The 17,984-nt window shown below is 44.6% G+C and overlaps 1 protein-coding gene across 1 annotated transcript in view; it reads right to left on the bottom strand.

The window, feature by feature from the left end:
• The window catches only part of LOC118394434 (ephrin type-B receptor 3-like), a 75,852-nt gene extending 58,959 nt beyond the window's left edge, over nt 1–16,893 (bottom strand). Inside the window, exons 1-4 of the mRNA XM_035787626.2 lie at nt 16,369–16,893; nt 11,054–11,118; nt 8,508–9,180; nt 2,586–2,741 (exon numbers count right to left, since the gene is read on the bottom strand). Of these exons, the coding sequence (XP_035643519.1) occupies nt 2,586–2,741; nt 8,508–9,180; nt 11,054–11,118; nt 16,369–16,432 (958 nt within the window). The 5' untranslated portion in view covers nt 16,433–16,893. The remainder of the gene's footprint in view (nt 1–2,585; nt 2,742–8,507; nt 9,181–11,053; nt 11,119–16,368) is intronic.
• Nucleotides 16,894–17,984: the final 1,091 nt, after the last annotated feature.

Here is a 17,984-nt window from a genome sequence, read left to right as displayed (position 1 = left end):
TGATGGGTAATCTAACCTAACCCATCTCTAAGGCTGAAGGGTAATCTATCCCCAACCTCTCTAAGGTTGAAGGGTAATCTATCCCCAACCCCTCTCTAAGGCTGAAGGGTAATCTAACCTAACCCATCTCTAAGGCTGAAGGGTAATCTAACCTAACCCATCTCTAATGCTGATGGGTAATCTAACCGAACCCATCTCTAAGGTTGAAGGGTAATCTATCCCCAACCCCTCTCTAAGGCTGAAGGGTAATCTAACCTAACCCATCTCTAAGGCTGATGGGTAATCTAACCGAACCCATCTCTAAGGCTGATGGGTAATCTAACCTAACCCATCTCTAATGCTGAAGGGTAATCTAACCGAATCCCTCTCTAAGGCTGATGATCAATCTAACCTAACCCCTCTCTAAGGCTGATGATCAATCTAACCAAATCCCTCTCTAAGGCTGATGGGTAATCTAACCTAACCCATCTCTAAGGCTGAAGGGTAATCTAACCGAATCCCTCTCTAAGGCTGATGATCAATCTAACCGAACCCATCTCTAAGGCTGATGGGTAATCTAACCTAACCCATCTCTAAGGCTGAAGGGTAATCTAACCGAATCCCTCTCTAAGGCTGATGATCAATCTAACCTAACCCCTCTCTATGGCTGATGATCAATCTAACCCCTCTCTCTCTAAGGCTGATGATCAATCTAACCCCTCTCTCTCTAAGGCCGATGATCAATCTAACCTAACCCCTCTCTAAGGCTGATGATCAATCTAACCCCTCTCTCTCTAAGGCTGATGATCAATCTAACCCCTTTCTCTCTAAGGCTGATGATCAATCTAACCCCTCTCTCTCTAAGGCTGATGATCAATCTAACCCCTCTCTCTCTAAGGCTGATGATCAATCTAACCCCTCTCTCTCTAAGGCTGATGATCAATCTAACCCCTCTCTCTCTAAGGCTGATGATCAATCTAACCCCTCTCTCTAAGGCTGATGATCAATCTAACCCTCTCTCTCTAAGGCTGATGATCAATCTAACCCCTCTCTCTCTAAGGCTGATGATCAATCTAACCCCTCTCTCTAAGGCTGATGATCAATCTAACCCTCTCTCTCTAAGGCTGATGATCAATCTAACCCCTCTCTCTCTAAGGCTGATGATCAATCTAACCCCTCTCTCTCTAAGGCTGATGATCAATCTAACCCTTTCTCTCTAAGGCTGATGATCAATCTAACCCCTCTCTCTCTAAGGCTGATGATCAATCTAACCCCTCTCTCTCTAAGGCTGATGATCAATCTAACCCCTCTCTCTCTAAGGCTGATGATCAATCTAACCCCTCTCTCTCTAAGGCTGATGATCAATCTAACCCCTCTCTCTCTAAGGCTGATGATCAATCTAACCCCTCTCTCTCTAAGGCTGATGATCAATCTAACCCCTCTCTCTCTAAGGCTGATGATCAATCTAACCCCTCTCTCTCTAAGGCTGATGATCAATCTAACCCCTCTCTCTCTAAGGCTGATGATCAATCTAACCCCTCTCTCTCTAAGGCTGATGATCAATCTAACCCCTCTCTCTCTAAGGCTGATGATCAATCTAACCCCTCTCTCTCTAAGGCTGATGATCAATCTAACCCCTCTCTCTCTAAGGCTGATGATCAATCTAACCCCTCTCTCTCTAAGCAGATCCAGAAAACAACACTTCTGCAGCAGCACACGGCAAGAAGATAGAAATGCTTTCAGGGTGTCTCAGTTCACACATCTCAACCAGTTCAGTTCAGCTCCTCTGCCTGTTCACCCTGAGTGGAGTGTGTTTTCCCCCATGCTCTGTCCTATCCAATTAGACTGACACAGTTTGGAGTATGGCCTGATCTAATTGGGCACAAAGTCTGGGCTCCCACAGAGAGCCGGAGCTGGCCCCTACAGTACGTCACCCTCGGTCCCTTGCAAAACATCAGCTATGTGGACTGGCACAAGCTCTGACAGACTACAGGGGAAGTATGGAGCCCAAATGACCTGAGGATTTTTTTTTTTAACTAGGCAAGTCAGTTAAGAACAAATTCTTATTTACAATGACAGCCTACTGGGGAACACTGGGTTAACTGCCTTGTTCAGGGGTAGAAGGACATATTTTTTTTTTAGCTTGACAGCTCGGGGATTCGATACAGCAACCTTTCAGTTATCAGCCCAATGCTCTGACCACTAGGCTACCTGCCACCCCAAAATGGAACACTTGGAATTCTGGACAAGGAGAGTCGATTAAGAGTAATTTGGGCTCGGTCACATTCCATTGAAGTCATGTCAGTGAAAAAAGGTATTGGATGTTGTACCAATTATCTGACATCAACAAAGTCTGTAGAAACGACCATATAGGCACTCAGTTTAACACTAAACCTACCTCTACTGACACTTATACCCTAGTGCTTTTTGACACATATGGGCTGGTTTCCCAGACACAGATTAAGGAAATAGCATGCTCAATGGGGAATCTCCATTCAGCGTACACTTCAGTCCGTGACTTGGCTCAGTCTGTGTCCAGGAAAGAATCCCAAAGAATATCTACAGCCAATGACAACGGCTGAGAAAAAGCTAGGAGCTTGACTTACTGGTGCAGGCTGAGTCCGGAGAATCACTGTCGGCACGGTAGAAGCCATTTTGGCATGGGCAGATATTGGCCCCCCTGTAGCTGGTGCGACTGTTGGGGGGGCAGGGGTAACATGAGTCCTCCCCATGTTTGTACTTGAATGACCCGGGGGTACATGCTATACAGGAAAGGCAGAAAGGAAAGGGACAGTCAGAACACTGTCAACGTCAATAAAGCACATTGACATTTGTGACAACAACCTAACTCTTGGTCTAGTTCTAGATGAGCGATAGAGAGGAGCTAGTCAGTTCAAATCCTTCAAACCATAATGTTATAATATTTGTCTGGGTGGGGTTGAAATATGTGAGGGAGTTTTAACTCTTTATCAGGGGTATTTCTGTTCAAATCCTCATTTTCATCATAACATAGAAGGGATATCTATCCCAGATAGGTCTAAGGATGACAGATAAATTGAGAGGGAACGGTAAAGATGGTGGGACGACAGTTGATTGCTCCTGTCTGGTTAAGAGGGATGGAGGACGCCGTTGAGAGTTAGGATACACCTGCATCAATCACACAGTGTCCATTTGGGGTTTCAACACGTTATTCAAGAGGTGGTTCGGCATGCATACAAAGCAGCTAGATCATCCATCAACTGCAACTATAGAGATACTACCTTATACGGTATGTTTTTGTTTGTTTTAGACAGGCATTCTTTTTTTTGGGCAGCCATTCTTTTTTTGGGGGGCCTATCCTCTATCAAGTCAATCTTCAACTTCATTAAAGGAGGTGCCGTGTGGCTCAGTTGGTTGAGCATTGCACTTGCCATGCCAGGGTTGTTAATTCAATTCCCACCGGGGACCAGTCGGAAAATGTTTTCACTCCCTACTGTAAGTCACTCTGGATAAGAGCATCTGCTGAATGACTAACATGTAAATGTAATGTCATAAGAAAAGTTACCTGATAAACCAACACAGGTCTCAACTTGAAATAAGATTGAGGAGATTTACACTAATGGTGCATTTACCCCAGAGTTTTACCCAAAAGGCTCAGACTTTTCTTGTTCCATCTACGCGGGCCGGCACCCGTGTCTCCCTGGGCCATGGCTCCGACAGACCTGCTCTCACTTGGAGCCAAAGCCAGGCCACTGATACTTTTCAGCTGGCATTTCCATAACAATAGCTAAATTTGAACTTTAAAACCTAACAAAGCAAAGGGTTTTGATTATGCAGAGGTTGTTGATCCTGTCCTCACTGTCAGCCCTAGTTATGGAAACACCATTTCCACAGGAACACAAGGGTGTTTACACTAAATACAGCATAAAAGGTTGCACTTAGGAGCTAGACTTTACTTTGACCTGTGTCCTTTAAGTGTAAAACCGAGGCTCTGGCTAACATCTGTCTTATCAGTATGAGGGCTCATAAAAACCTGGCTGGCGAGGGTGTGATTAACTAGTCAGGCTAAGTGGTTTTCCAGTTTGAACTAGGCTCCGTCCTAATTCTCCGGAATGCCACTTTCAGTGACATTAGTGAACTTTAATGCTCCACATTCTAGCAGCAACAAGAAACATGCAATAAATATCCAAGTTAAGATAACACGAAAATGTGTTTTAGGTCTCGTAACTCAACAAAGACCACAGGTCCTGAAACACTCATGAAACACTTTAATCTGATTTATATTTGTCTTATTACACACTGCATCATCGTTTTGTTTTGCTCTTTCTGGAGGAGAAGGGTTGTATCACCTGAATAGCTTCATTTGTTAACCTCCTTGGAGGGCATGCCTTTTTGTTTGTGTCTGTGGCCCTCACTGGCCCCTCTCTCTTTCTCCCTCTCTCCCTCTCTTTCTCCCTCTCTCAATTCCAATTCATTTCAATTTCAAAGGGCTTTATTGGCATAGGAAACACATGTTTACATTACCAAAGCAAGTTAAATAGATAATAAACAAAAGTGAAATAAACAACAAAAAATGAACAGAAACATCTCTCTCTCTCCCCTTCTTCCGCTTCCTCTATACCCACTCCCTCCCTCCCATCGCCATCTCTCTGTCTCTGACCCCCTCCTTACACCCTCCCATCGCCATCTCTCTGTCTCCGACCCCCTCCCTACACCCTCACCGTCCATCTCTCTGTCTCTGACCCCCTCCCTGCACCCTCACCGTCCATCTCTCTGTCTCTGACCCCCTCCCTACACCCTCCCATCGCCATCTCTCTGTCTCTGACCCCCTCCCTACACCCTCACCGTCCATCTCTCCCTCTCTGACCCCCTCCCTACACCCTCACCGTCCATCTCTCTGTCTCTGACCCCCTCCCTACACCCTCACCGTCCATCTCTCTCTCTCTGACCCCCTCCCTACACCCTCACCGTCCATCTCTCTGTCTCTGACCCCCTCCCTACACCCTCACCGTCCATCTCTCTCTCTGATCCCCTCCCTACACCCTCACCGTCCATCTCTCTGTCTCTGACCCCCTCCCTACACCCTCACCGTCCATCTCTCTGTCTCTGACCCCCTCCCTACACCCTCACCGTCCATCTCTCTCTCTGACCCCTCCCTACACCCTCACCGTCCATCTCTCTGTCTCTGACCCCCTCCCTACACCCTCACCGTCCATCTCTCTCTCTGACCCCCTCCCTACACCCTCACCGTCCATCTCTCTGTCTCTGACCCCCTCCCTACACCCTCACCGTCCATCTCTCTCTCTCTGATCCCCTCCCTACACCCTCCCATCGCCATCTCTCTGTCTCTGACCCCCTCCCTACACCCTCACCGTCCATCTCTCTCTCTCTCTCTCTGATCCCCTCCCTACACCCTCCCATCATCATCTCTCTGTCTCTGACCCCCTCCCTACACCCTCACCGTCCATCTCTCTGTCTCTGACCCCCTCCCTACACCCTCACCGTCCATCTCTCTCTCTCTGACCCCCTCCCTTCACCCTCACCGTCCATCTCTCTCTCTGACCCCCTCCCTTCACCCTCACCGTCCATCTCTCTCTCTCTGACCCCCTCCCTACACCCTCACCGTCCATCTCTCTCTCTGACCCCCTCCCTACACCCTCACCGTCCATCTCTCTCTCTCTGATCCCCTCCCTACACCCTCCCATCGCCATCTCTCTGTCTCTGACCCCCTCCCTACACCCTCACCGTCCATCTCTCTCTCTCTCTCTGATCCCCTCCCTACACCCTCCCATCATCATCTCTCTGTCTCTGACCCCCTCCCTACACCCTCACCGTCCATCTCTCTGTCTCTGACCCCCTCCCTACACCCTCACCGTCCATCTCTCTCTCTCTGACCCCCTCCCTTCACCCTCACCGTCCATCTCTCTCTCTGACCCCCTCCCTTCACCCTCACCGTCCATCTCTCTCTCTCTGACCCCTCCCTACACCCTCACCGTCCATCTCTCTCTCTGACCCCCTCCCTACACCCTCACCGTCCATCTCTCTCTCTCTGATCCTCCCTACACCCTCCCATCGCCATCTCTCTGTCTCTGACCCCTCCCTACACCCTCACCGTCCATCTCTCTCTCTCTCTCTGATCCCCTCCTACACCCTCCCATCATCATCTCTCTGTCTCTGACCCCCTCCCTACACCCTCACCGTCCATCTCTCTGTCTCTGACCCCCTCCCTACACCCTCACCGTCCATCTCTCTCTCTCTGACCCCCTCCCTTCACCCTCACCGTCCATCTCTCTCTCTGACCCCCTCCCTTCACCCTCACCGTCCATCTCTCTCTCTGACCCCCTCCCTACACCCTCACCGTCCATCTCTCTCTCTGACCCCCTCCCTACACCCTCACCCTCCATCTCTCTCTCTCTCTCTCTGACCCCCTCCCTACACCCCCATAGTCCTTCTATCTCTCTCGGACCCCCTCCTTACACCCCCATAGTCCTTCTATCTCTCTCTGACCCCCTCCCTACACCCCCATAGTCCTTCTATCTCTCTCTGACCCCCTCCCTACACCCCCATAGTCCTTCAATACCTCTCGGACCCCCTCCCTACACCCCCATAGTCCTTCTATCTCTCTCGGACCCCCTCCTTACACCCCCATAGTCCTTCTATCTCTCTCTGACCCCCTCCCTACACCCCCATAGTCCTTCTATCTCTCTCTGACCCCCTCCCTACACCCCCATAGTCCTTCTATCTCTCTCTGACCCCCTCCCTACACCCCATAGTCCTTATCTTCCTCTGACCCCTCCTACACCCCATAGTCCTCTTATTTTCCTTTCCCCCCCCCTCTTCTTCCCTCTCTCTCGCTCTAGACTGAGGTAAGAGATTAAACATCCCTGTGATTAATGGTGAGCGGTGGCAGTGTTGGCTCACGGTGGTCTGAGCGGTGTTAATGAGTGCAGCCGACTGTAGATGAACTAACGGTGGGGAGACCATAGAGGAAATGACACTTCCTCTTCCTCGCCACCACCGCGCCTGAAGCCTCTGGAGAGCCTTTTATCAGGCGTCGACGGCAGGCTTTTAACCTTGAGCCGCCAAATGGCGCTAAATTAGCTCTCTGGCTCGTTATTTACCATTCCTCATGCCCATGTAAAGGCAGGAGAGGTGCATGGAGGCTTCTCTTTCTTTCTCTGGCCGCTCCTGATGTCGTCCTGGGCAATGGGAAATTCATGGCTCTATCTCTCAGTCCTCCTCTCTCTCCCTCTTATGTGTCTCTCACTTTATCTTTTCTTCCCCCTCTCACAATATATCACTCTCTCCCTCACAATCTATTTCTCCTTTACAAACCCTCCAAAAAAGAGTCTCTCTCACACTCTCTCTCTCCCTCACAATCTATTTCTCCTTTACAAACCCTCCAAAAAGAGTCTCTCTCACACTCTCTCTCTCTCCCTCACAATCTCTTTCTCCTTTACAAACCCTCCAAAGAGTCTCTCACACTCTCTCTTTCCCTCACAATCTCTTTCTCCTTTACAAACCCTCCAAAAAGAGTGTCTCTCTCACTCTCTCTCTCCCTCACAATCTATTTCTCCTTTACAAACCCTCCAAAAAGAGTCTCTCACTCTCTCTCTCTCCCTCACAATCTATTTCTCCTTTACAAACCCTCCAAAAAGAGTCTCTCACACACTCTCTCTCTCCCTCACAATCTATTTCTCCTTTACAAACCCTCCAAAAAGTCTCTCACTCTCTCTCTCTCCCTCACAATCTATTTCTCCTTTACAAACCCTCCAAAAAGTCTCTCACTCTCTCTCTCTCTCTCTCTCTCTCTCCCTCACAATCTATTTCTCCTTTACAAACCCTCCAAAAAGAGTCTCTCACTCTCTCTCTCTCTCCCTCACAATCTATTTATCATTTACAAACCCTCCAAAAAGAGTCTCTCTCACACTCTCTCTCCCTCACAATCTATTTCTCCTTTACAAACCCTCCAAAAAGAGTCTCTCACTCTCTCTCTCCCTCACAATCTATTTCTCCTTTACAAACCCTCCAAAAAGAGTCTCTCACTCTCTCTCTCTCTCCCTCACAATCTATTTCTCCTTTACAAACCCTCCAAAAAGAGTCTCTCTCACTCTCTCTACCTCACAATCTATTTCTTCTTTACAAACCCTCCAAAAAGTCTCTCACCCTCTCTCTCCTCTCCCTCACAATCTATTTCTCCTTTACAAACCCTCCAAAAATAGTCTCTCACTCTCTCTCTCTCCCTCACAATCTATTTCTCCTTTACAAACCTTCCAAAAAGATTCTCTCTCCCACTATCTTGCTTTCTCGCCTCACTATCTCGTCCCCTTTCACTATCTCATTCTCCCTCTGATTGCCCTCTCTCAATATTTGTATGCTGCTGCTCTCTGCAACAGCTCATTAATGCAAACTCTCCATCCTCCTTCACCCTTCATTCATGTGCCACACAATACACACAGACAGGATGGTGTAGACTGTGACTTTCGATGGGCATTAAAAACAGGCTTTAGTTAAAAGTCAAAACAGTCGACTGTAGACTAAAGACTCACACTGGCACTGTGTGTCGGTCATGGCCGGCTCAAACCCTGGCATGCAGGTACAAGACCCCACGGGAACCATCCACTCCCCATCTCCGTTGCAGTACAGCTTCAGAGGGACGGACACCTCCTGCGCGTTAGACACACACGCCCCCGGGGCGATGACCAAGGATGTGGCCTCGGCCCCTGTCGCCGTCTCGGGGAAGACGGCGAAGTTTGCGATGGTCGTCGAGCACTTCTTGAAGAAAACCTGCACGGATATCAAGGACATACAAGCCCCCAGGTCCTGGAAGGCCAGGTAGAATCCGGCCTTGGAGAGAGGTCCGAAGCTTCGCACTTTGGTGTTGATCCTGCCTGCCACCAGAAGGGAAAAACTCTCATCGGGAGCGATGGTGTCCACCTTCACATAAGGGTTCTCCCTCCACAATGGACTACTTTGCGTGGCGGTGTCGCCGTCAGACTCGTAGTAGAAGAGGTTAAAGGTCTCCTTGCAGGAGCCGGGGATGTTGGGAATACTGGCGCAGTCGCGGACAGAGAACTTGAGCTCCACGTAGACGCGCAGCACGCCTTTACGGGGGATGAAGTCCGTCCTCAGCCAGTTGTTCTGGTTGGGTTCGCGCACGTTGCACACCTGATACGTCCTTATGGGACTCATGGAGTCATCGTAGCCACTCACCTCCTCCCACTGCAGGAAAACAGAGACAAACACTGTAACTAGTGAAGAGAGAGAACTGTACACATTATCAGACATGGGTTCAAATAGTATTTTTCGATCAAAACCTAGAACTTGATTTAGTTTTCCAGGTGCAATGGAACCAATGGAATCATCCCAAAAGCGCAAACCCCACCCAGCTGGCAATTCCAGGCAGGTTCCATCTTTCTCTCAAAGTCTTTGAAAGAAAACAAATGCTATTTGAACCTAGGTCTGCTTATAATCATATTATCATTGCACAGAGAAGGCAGCAATCAGAACGTCGTTCCTATGAAATAAGTCACTTTGCAGGTGCTGCTATTGAGATGGATTATAGGGCATGTCCTCAATGAGAACTACCTCATCTCATCACAAACAGTGTATTATCTAGTGAAGAGGCGATTCAAGCGCAATCTCATCTCGCTGGTTGCATCACAGAGGTGTTATGGAGTATCTTTTAAGATTCAAGTGGAACATTTTCTAAGCCTACACCTCAAGTCACAAGGAGTATTTTTGCATGCTATGAAATGTGGTCCAGTCGAGCAGTCAATAAATCATTTCACAGCACTTAGCTTCAACAGCGATGATATGGTTCTCTACAGTTGGGGAATAAACCATTTACATCAGTTCATATCAGCAGATCTTCTATATCAAATACATTTCACATTATTACAATATAGGCATGACCACCTAAAGGAAATAGTCAAAGAGCCATCTATTTGAGGATTATATCTATAATTAACCATGATCCTAATTAACTGGGTTATTAACAGATTTTTGCCCAAGGAAATAATCATCTCCTCTAAGAAGTTAATCTTTTGATTCTAACAAGTCAACCTGAATAATACATTTCCATTCTTAATGACATCGATCAATTCAACAGGAGGAACAGAATGCATAATTCAATATGGTGGAGCACGCACGCATACAATCTATTCCAAAACGATGAGGCCAGGAATCAGCATCGTACACCATAAATCAGGGCCAGCACAGTGCCGTAATACCTCACAAATAGGATAATTGCGCCCGGCCAGAACGTATGGGCTTGTCACACATTTTGAAAGGGCCATCTTGCCCTTATGACGTATGGCTTGTAGGGGTGCAAAGACATTTGCTGTGAGCCTGCAGAAAGGCTCGAGATAGGACTGGACTGCCTAAGATTGTTGCCATAGTAACACATCGTTTCCATTGACTGACTTTGCGCTCACGTACCAAAGACAAATTACACTGCCCTGGAGTGGGGGAGGTCTATCAAGCTGTTAGCCTAGGGGTCAAATTCATGTTGTTTTATTTTCTCATCATCCCTACGGGGGATATCATCATCTGAAACATTAATTCCCTGCTGTAATTTGCCTATGTGCTTCTTCCACCTTAAGAGATATATTTCCACACTCTACAGCTGGTGTTGCTTACAGACGTGTCTGGGTCTGTTTAGGTCTGTTTGGGTCTGTGTACCCAATATGACTGAGTTTCCTCTTTTTGGACAATATTAGAATCGTATGTTTTTGGGAATCCCGATATGCGAGAAACTTTGCTTAAATTTCAAACTTAAAGGTGTATGTTTATCATTTGTTTTTAGCAACCAAGAAAACAAACAGAGTTATAAAACAGTGGGAGGTATGTCGTTTAAGTCCGGGGGAGATCTATTAACTAGCAGATGGAGCAAATGCTGTGGAGTACTGCAGGAACACAAGTCAAGGTTTAAATTCTGTACCAAAAATACACACACACACACACACACACACACACACACACACACACACACACACACACACACACACACACACACACACACACACACACACACACACACACACACACACACACACACACACACACACACACACACACACACACACAGACTCACTCCACTCTCCGGAAACGTGGTCCAGGCCAGTTCTGTGGTTGCCCACTTGCTGTCCATTAGTGTTTCTGTAAATCAAGAACAAGAGGGTTAGTTTAAACTAAGTATTAAGAGGTGGTTTATGGGAAATAAAAAATATAGCACAAACAAAAAAAGCCCACACAGATGTCTATTATTAACTTAATGAAATATTTTCTGTATTTTCATTCTATTCATTTCTGTGGTCTTGACATCAATTCCACACACACAGACGCACAGACACAGACACACACACAGACGCACAGACACAGACACACACACAGACGCACAGACACAGAAAAGGGCTGAATACATAAATAATCTGTCATCATGACACAACTGTTATCACACATAAAGTTCCATCACATAGAAATAAGATTCTAGAAGAAAAAAACGGTCAGTCTTTGATAGAATTGGAAATACAGAAATGGGCAAAAAAAGGCCCCATCCTCTAGGAGGGAGAAATCATCTTGATGGGATTTCAAAGCTTTACTGCTAAACAATATCGCAATCAATCCCAAAGCACTCGGAGACCCAGCCATAGTGGATTCCCCAGAGTATTGACCTTGTATAATACAGGTCATTGTGAAAGAATCAGGTGAATTAAAGTCTGTTTGTTTCTGCCTAGCAACAAATGATCCTAGTATCTTTTTTTCTTTACACCTCTGTGTTTACGATGTCAGAACGAGGGATGAGGTTAAACAAATACAAGAAAAGAACGTGTAATTCAGTGGATCAATAGACACTGTTGTCACCTGTCAGGCTGTGTGATGGTTGAGTGTAGGTCATTAAACCACACAAAAGGCCCAGTTAAAAGGCTATCTTCTTGATTGTGAAGATTCAACTGTTTACTCAAATGCACCTCCAATTTACAGATGTGTCAATGACTTTTAATAGAAACTCAAGCATGAGGACTCCCTTATTTTCATGGTAGTTTGGACCTAGATTAGCAATACATTGTCAAAAGTTATCTTCTTCATTCTAATAATCAATCTAAACATTGGATTCTTTACTCAAATGCAACTCCAATTTACAGATGTGTAAGGACTCACCCATTACTATATTGTGTTGTGGATCTACATTTGCTATAAGGTGTGGGTACCACTTTATAATAACCTTGCATGAATAACATTATATAGATTATTATAAATGTTATAAATGAGTATGAATTGTAGGGCTTATTAATGATTATAAAAAAGGTATTTATAGTTATTTTTATTAAGGTGTGCATGTTTGCTATGGTGTGGTGGATTACCCCTGGTTGACCAAGAGGAGAGTGAAGTGATACAACAGGTGTGTAACTATGGTTGCTGCACTACACACTATCAAATTACCATAGATGTGAGCTGGCCAGCTGCGGAAGCTTGAATACAACGGGTATTGAAATAAATGCCAATAACAGTTCATCAGTCATGAGACAGCGAGAACATCGACTAGCTGTCTTCACGTTCAACAAGCGCCAAGCCCAAGTCCATCTATCTCAGGTTCCAGGTTATTTCTTGGATGTTAGAGCCTTTTCTTGAGGCAACATAAACTCTTCTCCAACTGAACTCTTCATAGACCTCAGTGAGCCTTGCTGTGGCTTACTGAACAGGGCTTTGCCTGAGAATTCCATCGCTACTCGCAGTAGCACTCAAAGAACATTTGTGTAGATTAGAGGTACTTTATCCACAGGCTTACCACGTGAGTTCAATTCAGATTCCCAAGGTTTGACAGAAGGCTCAATACTAATTCAAACGTGCTTCAGCTGCGCAGGAAGTCTTTTATTGAAATTTTTTTTTTCTTTTTTTTTACTTGACCCCCGAAAGCTAAACACAGCTTTTAATTAAATAGCATCCCAAGTGTAAAAACTCTCTACCGCTTCGCCCTCCAAGTACCATTTGAAAGTCTAACTTTGTAGCTATTACTCAAATCCGTCAAGATACTCTCCCATAAAACTACAGGCAGTGGTGATGCCTCCCCCAGGGCAAAAAAAAACCCCAATGGAACTTACAGGATCTCCATCACCGCCCATGGTGTTTACTGTTTGTATTCACTGGAGCAAAATGCGTCAGTATGTCCTTACTCACTGCTCCTATTGGAGCACACAGGCTAATGTTTAATGCATTTTGTTGAGTTGGGAGGCTATGAAAGGAAGGCCACTCCTCGTATTCAATTAATTTGACACGTACTTCCACAAATATATGAAATATTTAAAGGCCTAACATCTCTCCACTGATTCTGTGTATAATCAGGTACATATAGATAGACATAGGCCATAACACATAGGTATTTCGACTGGAAATGAAGTGGCAAATTCAGAGTTCGTAGGTCTACTGTTTGACTATTTTCGCTGGTCTCGCTAGATGAGTGCATCTTCTATCTCCATTCATCAATCAATCAATCAAATGTATTTATAAAGCCCTTTTTACATCAGCAGATGTCACAGCATGCTGTACAGAAACCCAGTCTAAAACCCCAAACGGCAAGCAATGCAGATGTAGAAGCGCGGTGGCTAAGAAAAACTCCCTCGAAAGACAGGAGCCTATGAAGAAACCTAGAGAGGAACCAGGCTCTGAGGGGTGGCCAGTCCTCTTCTGTCTAAGCTGAGATGTTGAGATGTTATGCTTGATGAACCGCTTTAATCAACTCAAGCTGACCCTAATTCGACATTCTCCTTCAGGCTATTTGCATCTGCACATATGGTTCAAATCAGAATGATCCATATTTACCTCTAATGTACAGACAAGAGATAAGGAAAGTGTGCACTGATATAGAGATGTTCCTCATGTATGTGCAGAAGAAAATGGCTAAGTGTTTTCTTCTGCATTCATGCATATTTTTCGTCGCCTATTACGTCAGATATTTTTTATAGAATGTTAAGGTTTTCTGAGCAATTATGTAATTGCATTTATGTTCCAATACCATGTGACTGAAAAATAGTACAGGTACACAACATTACTGTTAAAGGGGTTAATTATAAAGAAGATCACAGGGTCAATGCGTCACACACATGACTAGGAGGGCAGAGCTTATATAGCCAGATAAACTCATGGACACACCCAAGGATGCAGTTGGACACTGCACTCAAGTCCACAAAACAAATCGACATTCAACTGACATACAATACTGGGGGGGGTCCTCATGGAAACCAATGTGAAACTGCCAATTCAATTGTTCCATTAATTCCAATTCATCTCTTGGAATTAACTAAACGACACTGAACTTAACTCAAATGAATTGAATTAATTCTATGGATGGAAGTAAATGAAACCAACAGGCAACTGCCAATTTAAGAGCCAAACTCCAACTCATCTCCCCATCACACTGGCAACAGGGCATGGACTCCAACAGCCCTAAAACCCATAAGACACTCTAACCACTCTAACCTCCGCCCATCCCCAGAGGACAGACATTAGTTAACAACCCAGTGTTGAGTAACTGAAGTTGTTGGTCGGGGAGAAACTTGCTGATGAAAGGCCCAGTGGGACCAGCTAGGGAGGCTGCGGCTGCCGCTGCATTGATTTAGATGCTGACACCAGAATTAATGAGGGATAATACTGGCTGGCGTCCAAGAGAAGCAGATTGTACTCGGAGAAGGACAGGCAGGCAGGCAGACAGGCTGGCAGGCAGACAGGCAGGCAGGCAGGCAGGCAGGCAGGCAGGCAGGCAGGCAGGGAAAGATGGGGGATTTGGAGAGAAATATAAAAAGGAGCTGGTATAGCCTAAATGAATTTGCCTTGGTTTACATTGGCTGGGCTCCACCCTGTAGAAATAACCTGGTCTCAGATTGGTTTGTGCTGTCTTGCCAACTCGCGTGACAATGTCTGACCATAGGCGTTGGCAAGACAGCACAAACAGATCTGGGACCAGGCAATCGATTGGCAAGCAACTGGGAGAGTATGCTCCTCTGGTAATTAGTCTGTTTGTTTTGGTTTCTGAAATGACTACATATCAGTGAAGCACTTTGGAAGGAAGGTTCAGGATTTAAATTGTTAGAGATATTGGCTTTTCCCAAAAGAAAGGAAATGTACAGAGTGACGCCTTGTTACACTAAGCATGTAATATGCACGTTGTAACGTGAGGCACCTATTTTGGAGTTATGCCAATTGAATATACAGATGTAGGATCTTAATTTGATCACTATTTTTGCTGAAAATGCAAATGTACAGTGTATTCAAGGTATAAAAAGTTAATAATTTCCACTTTAAAATGTCAGACTTGATTTGGTATCAACCCCCCCCCAAATGTCCAATAAACCAATTTTTTCCCTCCAAATTTCCTGTTGTTGCAGGATTATTTTCCTGCAAGGAAACTAGCTCAAATTAAGATCCTACATCTATATATGAAAACTATAACCTCCCCATCGGTGTAAGCCCTTGTTTACTTTGTGATAACTAATTACATCATATCATATATATATATATATATATATATATATATATATATATATATATCAGAATGTCAGAGTCCGGAATACATATATATCTGACATTCTGATATTTTTGGGATTTGTGTGTTTAGTTTTGTTATACTGCACTGTTGGAGCTAGAAGCATAAGCATGTCGCTGCACCTGCGATAATAACATCTGTAAAATATGTGTACGTGATAAGTTGATTTGGGTGTATTATACAGCATTAGTCCTGAATGTCAAACTGAGCTGATTTATGGGTTTGGTCAAGCAACCAAGCATAAGGACAGAAGGCCATCCTTAGCTTGTGGGTGTGACAACAGAGCAAAAGGTACTCAACAATAGCCACGGGGATGCAGTTGGAACGTAAGCATGGGAGTGTTACACACGGGGGCCTGAGAATGCAAGGCATCCTTTTCCTTTGTAGGGAAAGCTATACCAAGGAACTGTAGTTTTTCTAGTGTGTGTGTGTCATTGATCAGTTTCGTAGAACAATAATCATCAAATGTGTGGCTCAACCACAACACAATAAAATGGTGTGATACGAAACACGATGTATATAATACTATTTGAATAGTATGAACATAAACGGTAACTTTGTATCCTAAACAATCGATCTACTCTATCCATTGTCAACTGTGGAACATTACAACCTTTTTAAATTTGAGGTTATTACAGGTATCCTACAACCTGCAATCAAAATAATGAATGTTTTTATGAGCCATGCAATTGCCAAAATAAAGCTGCGCTTCATGATATTGTACAACGATTATTCATATTATTCTAACATAATTGCCTTATTGGCAGTTCATTAAGGCTTGGGAACACATTCGTTGGAACATCTACATACGTAAAAGAAAAGTCGTAGAAAATAGTGTAGTATATTAACATTATTTTTTTTGTACATACCTTCAACAGCTAATACCACGGGAAGCACAAAGCTGCACATCCACAGCAAGTAATCCATTGTCATAAACTAGGTTCTTGCAACATGAATAAAGGCTTTGACTGGACCGGTCAGATGGTGCCACACAACATACACCACCTATAGCACTGGCGTCGATGAACGGTTTACACGTCACTTGAATTAATATGATGAATAAAACCATCCCGTTCCACTACATCCAGTCGAACGTAGTATTAATCAATCATTTTTTGTTTTTCATTGAAATCAACGGTCAAATCCTCGAAGAGAATGGACAAAGCTTACGGAGCATTACAATGCGCTCTTTCTACAACTCCTTTCTCGCGCTTTACCGATGCCAAATTGTTATCCAAACGCACATCTATGCCCTTGCACATTGCTCCAAAAATACAGCAAATCTTTTCTATCTAAAAACTAAGTAATCCACTTCACTAACTCCGTTGTAGCTGTTGCTCCTCAAGGAGTGTGCATTGGAATGGCAATCCGGACAGCCGAAACAGACGGGGGCTGGGGAGTGTACCGGACGGGTGGAAGGAGGGGGGTTCTGCCTTGCTCTGCGAACATGAAGTCACACCCCTCCCGAGACCCAGAGAGAATCTCGTGCACTTTGGGGACCAGCATTAGAGATAAGAGAAAACCTTTCCTGGTATATGTGGTGGTTTCGTTCATTCAAGCCCCATAACCTGAATCAATGTGCAATACAAAACGAACTGTGGATCGGTGACGAATGTCAATAACCAAGCCTTGGATAGATGGATAGATAGCGCCTCCCGCAGGTTATTGAGTTACTATTGTAGGCTAGCATGCTGTGATATTAATTACTAGCGCCTCCCGCAGGTTATTGAGTGTCAAGGTTACTAATTGTAGGCTAGCATGCTGTGGTTTTAATTACTGTTGACCTACTGTGATTTATTGAACTATTACAACATAACTCATACTATCGGTAATCTGTTTTTCTTTAAGGGGGCAATCAGCAATTGAAACAATAACAAAGAATAATCCCTGCCCCTCTTTCGTTAAAAAGCTGAGGGATGGGGCTGGAGAAATGTAACCAATCTCAAATCCATAGAGAGAGCTATGGAGGCAGACTGGCCATCCATATGTACAAACTAAATATATGGGGGGTTGGAAATTATGCAGGCAATTACATTGATGGAAGCCACAATCTATATGCAATATATATAATAATACATATAAATAAATATATATATAGTTTTACCATCCATGGCATCAACATGATTGTTTTAACCATGTTTGGAGGCTATACAGTGTTTATTTACATTTAATTTGTTTACAAACATTGGAGTAAAATAAGTTTATATTTTGGGTTCTGATGTTGAACTAACCTCATGAGGCCTTTATAAGTTATATTCTTCATAGGTACATATCATTAATTTTCAAGTGCAAAACATTTATGTAGCAACTGCAGATTGTCCCTTTAAGAGATATCTTTAAAAAATAATGACGAGTCATCATCATCACCAGCACCATTATCAAACTTCCTCAAATGTTTTCTCCTTCTCATCATTCTCTCCATATCCCCTATTTCATAATTCTCTCTTGGTCATCCCCCTCTTCTCCATTACACTAGACCTCTTCC

Source organism: Oncorhynchus keta, chromosome 15 (genome assembly GCF_023373465.1).
Source record: "Oncorhynchus keta strain PuntledgeMale-10-30-2019 chromosome 15, Oket_V2, whole genome shotgun sequence".
In the NCBI taxonomy this organism is placed as follows: Eukaryota; Metazoa; Chordata; class Actinopteri; order Salmoniformes; family Salmonidae; genus Oncorhynchus; species Oncorhynchus keta.
Note: the sequence above shows the minus strand (reverse complement) of the source record. Positions and strands in the feature narration are given on the sequence as shown.